At 40.1% G+C, this 4,340-nt stretch overlaps 1 protein-coding gene across 1 annotated transcript in view; it reads left to right on the plus strand.

The window, feature by feature from the left end:
• Nucleotides 1–4,117, plus strand: part of PAH (phenylalanine hydroxylase) — a 36,171-nt gene extending 32,054 nt beyond the window's left edge. Inside the window, exons 11-13 of the mRNA XM_010012443.1 lie at nt 151–284; nt 3,164–3,279; nt 3,901–4,117. Of these exons, the coding sequence (XP_010010745.1) occupies nt 151–284; nt 3,164–3,279; nt 3,901–3,944 (294 nt within the window). The 3' untranslated portion in view covers nt 3,945–4,117. The remainder of the gene's footprint in view (nt 1–150; nt 285–3,163; nt 3,280–3,900) is intronic.
• The last annotated feature ends 223 nt before the right edge of the window (nt 4,118–4,340 follow it).

Here is a 4,340-nt window from a genome sequence, read left to right on the forward strand (position 1 = left end):
TTTTCCTAGTAAGTAACATTGTCATTGTATTCCACAGGAGCAACTCTTTCCTATCTGAAGCTGGGTGGCATTCAGGAGCTTTAAATTTCTTTCACGGCCAAATTCAAGCACTTTTAAACTGAAATAAATGTATTACCTTTTTGCTTATAGTATTGTTTGTCAAGTAAGCCTGAGATTCAGCCTCTTGTCCTGGAGAAGACTGCTGTGCAGAAGTACCGTGTTACTGAGTTCCAGCCTACTTACTATGTTGCTGAAAGTTTTAAAGATGCAAAAGAAAAGCTAAGGTAATCCAGTCATTCCACAGAAGACCTGGTTTCTTGTCCATTGCCAGTACAGTGGACCCCATCGCTATAATGGGTCTTGGGTTGGCAGCAACATTTTGAGAGGCATTAGAAAAAGACATGCAGTGCTTAAAGAGATGAAGCAGTTGTTACCTTATTCATGAACCCAAGAATATATGGTTAAAGACTTTCATCTGTATAACCAAAATGCAACAAAAAAATTATTAGTCCAATAGCAACGATACTAATGTTTAGGGTCAAGGCTGACTAAGTCTTTAACAATATTATTGTAGTTGAAAATTCTTGTAGAAAAAAATCCCCTAGTATCTGCTTCTTTTCTCGGTCTTTTGTATCTTAAGTCAATAGTTCCAATCTTGTGGTAGGGGATGAAGTTGTCAAGTAATCAGCATCTTCAGGTTTTCAGAGCAGGACTGTGTTGTTAATGAATGGAGTTTCTTCCTCTCTTTTGTAGAAGGTGGGTAGTGTACATGCTTGCTTTCTTCATCCTCAGCCCAGCGTTTCTTCAGGGACATTTTTATGCTTTCTAGCATGCTTTACATCTTGCTCTTTCTACATGGGTCTGCAAATCTGTGTTACTTTACTATTTATGTTAAATAATTTTTTCTTTTTCCTTTTTTCTCCTCAGCTCCTAAGTATGCTTTACTGTGAATAACTGACCAGTGGGTAGTTGTTGATAGCCTGGGGACCACCAGCATCATTCTATGCTCATACCTTTAAGGACTCTGTTATCATCCCATGCTGGTACTCCTTTATGGTGCATCATTACTTTAGGGTCAGCCTTAGTTCCCTATGTACAGTGTAACTACTTGTGATTCCTGCCTATATGAAAAATATTTAAAAAAGGCATTATAGCACACAATTAAGAATTAAGCACAACTAAAACAAATTAGGTAATAGCTACATGGTCATTTACAACTGTTATTACAGCTAAACAAAACTTGAAACAACCCTAATAACCTGAATCCTGAGGCCTGTGGTTAGTTTAATACAGAGCCTCCAGGTTGTTACCAGCCATGTGTTTACAAGATAACAGGGCTACACAGAAATCTTTCAGTCATCTGTGGCTGAAATACAGATTCAGTTCCAGTTCAACAAGATTTTGAAAAAAAAATAGTCCAGGTTCAGTTCTGGTTCTTGAAACAGGAATGGCTCAGATTATATCTGGGGTTTAGATTGGGTTCTACCTCACAGGAGTATTTCTATTTCTGTTTAAGAAAACCACCACTGTACTTCCAGATGTTAGTCAAGTTACTGAGGGTTAGCCTTCGTTCATACTCAACAAATTCTTCACATGGAGATATACAGGGACTTGTCCCAGACCTGCAGTGTCTTCTTTCTGCTCCTTTCTCCCATTCACAGATAAACACATATTGAGACCTTAGATATTCTGCTGTTCCAGGCTCCCCAGCTCCAAGGTCTTCCTAGCTACCTCCCCTGCTGCTTCCTCAGTCTTCATAAGCATGCAGAATCTGCTTCTGCCCTTTTCTTTCGGGTAATACCTGAGAAAGATGGCCTTCTCTTCTGGTCTGTGCTATTAATATCCTGCACACAGTTTCTACCTTCTCTGTATACTTCTCTAAATGAATAGCATGTTCCCTGAGAAAGTGGAAGATGTTGCCTTGTTCTGTACAAACCATCTTGGAAATTCTTTTATCTGTTTCAATGACAAAATTGTAAAAGTGGTTAAATTGAAATAGAGGTCTGCAGGTTGGTCCAGTGCCTTTGTTTGTGGCTTGCACCTGGACATGTGTTTGTGTGTAACAGAAAACCTCCCAAGAAAAATTATTCTGAGGCTGACCTAAAATATTTCAGCTCAAGGCATTCATCTTCTGATTAGATTCTCACCTTCAGCTGAGGTTTAGGCAGACTGTGTTCTACAGTGGATCTCTCCCCTTAGAAAAACTGGACTGATGCTACAGAACACTTTTATCATAGCAAATACAATTTTTTTCCGCTGTGACACCTTGTGGCCTGCTCACACTGAATTCTATTTGAGACAATGGCCTTAGCTGACAATAACTAGGACTAAACTGAAGGAGCAATGCGGAGATGGCATCCAGCATATTGCACTGTTCTGGTCATATGGGATTTACTGTGCTGAATCACAGTCTGTATAGTGGGTCTCCATGATCAACTCCTGCGTGCTTTCCTTCCTCTTTCAGCAATAATTTCACTAATCCAAAGCAGACATATAAGCCAGTATCCTGCTGGGGTCTACAAGGAGCCTGGAACAATAGCTCTGACTCTGACTATTTCATCCCATTCAGAGTTCTCCTTTCTACAGTTCTGTGGTCATGCAAATTAATGTTTTCAAAAATCTTAATGCTTCTGCTATGGATTTAACTATTTTGCAGCAGGGAAGGCTGCAAATAAGGGGTGGCAAGAATACTGCTTCACTCCATTGACTGTCTCCTATCTTTGTAATGACCTAGAAGCCACTACCAACCATGCCAGAAGTTAGCACTCTGCTTGCTCTTTTTATGCCAGGATGGCATAGGAACTTGACCTTTTTTCCCCAGAAATTGCAGATTTCCTATATTTTGATTCACTGAACGGAAAACGAGGCTTTTAAGTTTGGCAAATCCCAAATAGCTACATAGTTGGCCTTTATCAGAAACAGTGTTGCCATACCAGTAACTAACTAGTCCCGTCTGGAAAACAACAAAGGTAGTAAGGGCAAATGCAGATTCAAGTGTCTTACAGAATGCTGTAGGTTTCAGAAGACTCAGCAGTCAGTTATTTCCTCTCATAGATTTTGTTATTCCCCTCATCAACAAATGCACACACTAAGAAAAGAGTGAGTTAGTTACTGAAAAAAGGAGCTTTTCAAGTTTGTATGTGTTTTTGTATTTTTGCCTCAGGAAATTTGCTCAAACAATCCCTCGTCCTTTCTCTGTTCGGTACAATCCCTACACCCAGAGGATTGAAGTCTTGGACAATGCAAAGCAGCTGAAGAATTTAGCTGACACTATCAATAGTAAGGAACTATGGATCTGTTACCTTGACTTCCTCAAAACTTGTATCAGAAATAGCAACCATAAAGCAAATTTTGTTTGGATGCATTTAATGCTCTGAGCCTGACCAAGATAAAGCAGCACACATCTCCATTCTCATGCAAAAATGCTTTCTAATTCTATTCAAGCTTCAAAATAGCATTTTCACTTGACTGTAGTTTGTTACATCTAAAATACCCAATTTTAGTGGTGATTCTAGAAAAGGCCAGAAGGCCTTGTGATGGATTCTGATGCCTTTAGCTGTTCCCAGGAAGGAGCAAAAGGAAAAGCTTGGCTTTAATCCCATTTCCTTTTGCCATTCCAGCCTTTTTCCTGATGCATTTCCCCCCTAACATCAGCCAGCCTGCTGAGAGACAGCACCTCTGATCCCGTGAGCCATCCTTGTATGGCTGATGAAGGCAAAGGGCTGACTCTGCAGACTTTACTCTGTTACTGTGTAAGGACCTTATCAAATGTGTCCAATCCAGCATTTCCTTGTTCACCTTACTCTCTCAGGGAATGGATGATAGGAAGGGTAAATATATACAGGAGTGTTAGAGATGGGCTAGCTATAGAATTAACTGCTTTGATTATTTCCTTTGCAGGTGAGATGGGGATCCTTTGCAATGCCCTCCAGAAGATAAAATGAAGATTTGATGTAACATACCAATCATTGGCTACATGTAACATACCAATCATTGGCTACTGACTAGAAGTGCCATGTGAAAATGCCAGTCTTCATCTAGCCTTTGTCTATTATCTTCCTGTGTACTGCATGAATGCCTATGATATATATATTAATTACTATAGATTAGCAGAGAAACAGACATTTGCAGGTGACCCTTGACTCTTTCAGCCTTCAGACACTAACCATTTTTTCTCACTAGTGCATAAAAATGACCTTATTTCTGGGAATCTGGGGAAAGCCTCCATAAGTCTTTTGCCAAAGGTTAACATAAGAGGGAGATCTCCACCATTCAGAGCTATAGTCTGCTGCAGGTGTGAGGTTGCACCACCACACTGGGCCCACAGGCAGGCTAATCCA

This window comes from Nestor notabilis, unplaced genomic scaffold (genome assembly GCF_000696875.1).
Source record: "Nestor notabilis isolate BGI_N333 unplaced genomic scaffold, ASM69687v1 scaffold3194, whole genome shotgun sequence".
Lineage (NCBI taxonomy): Eukaryota > Metazoa > Chordata > Aves > Psittaciformes > Psittacidae > Nestor > Nestor notabilis.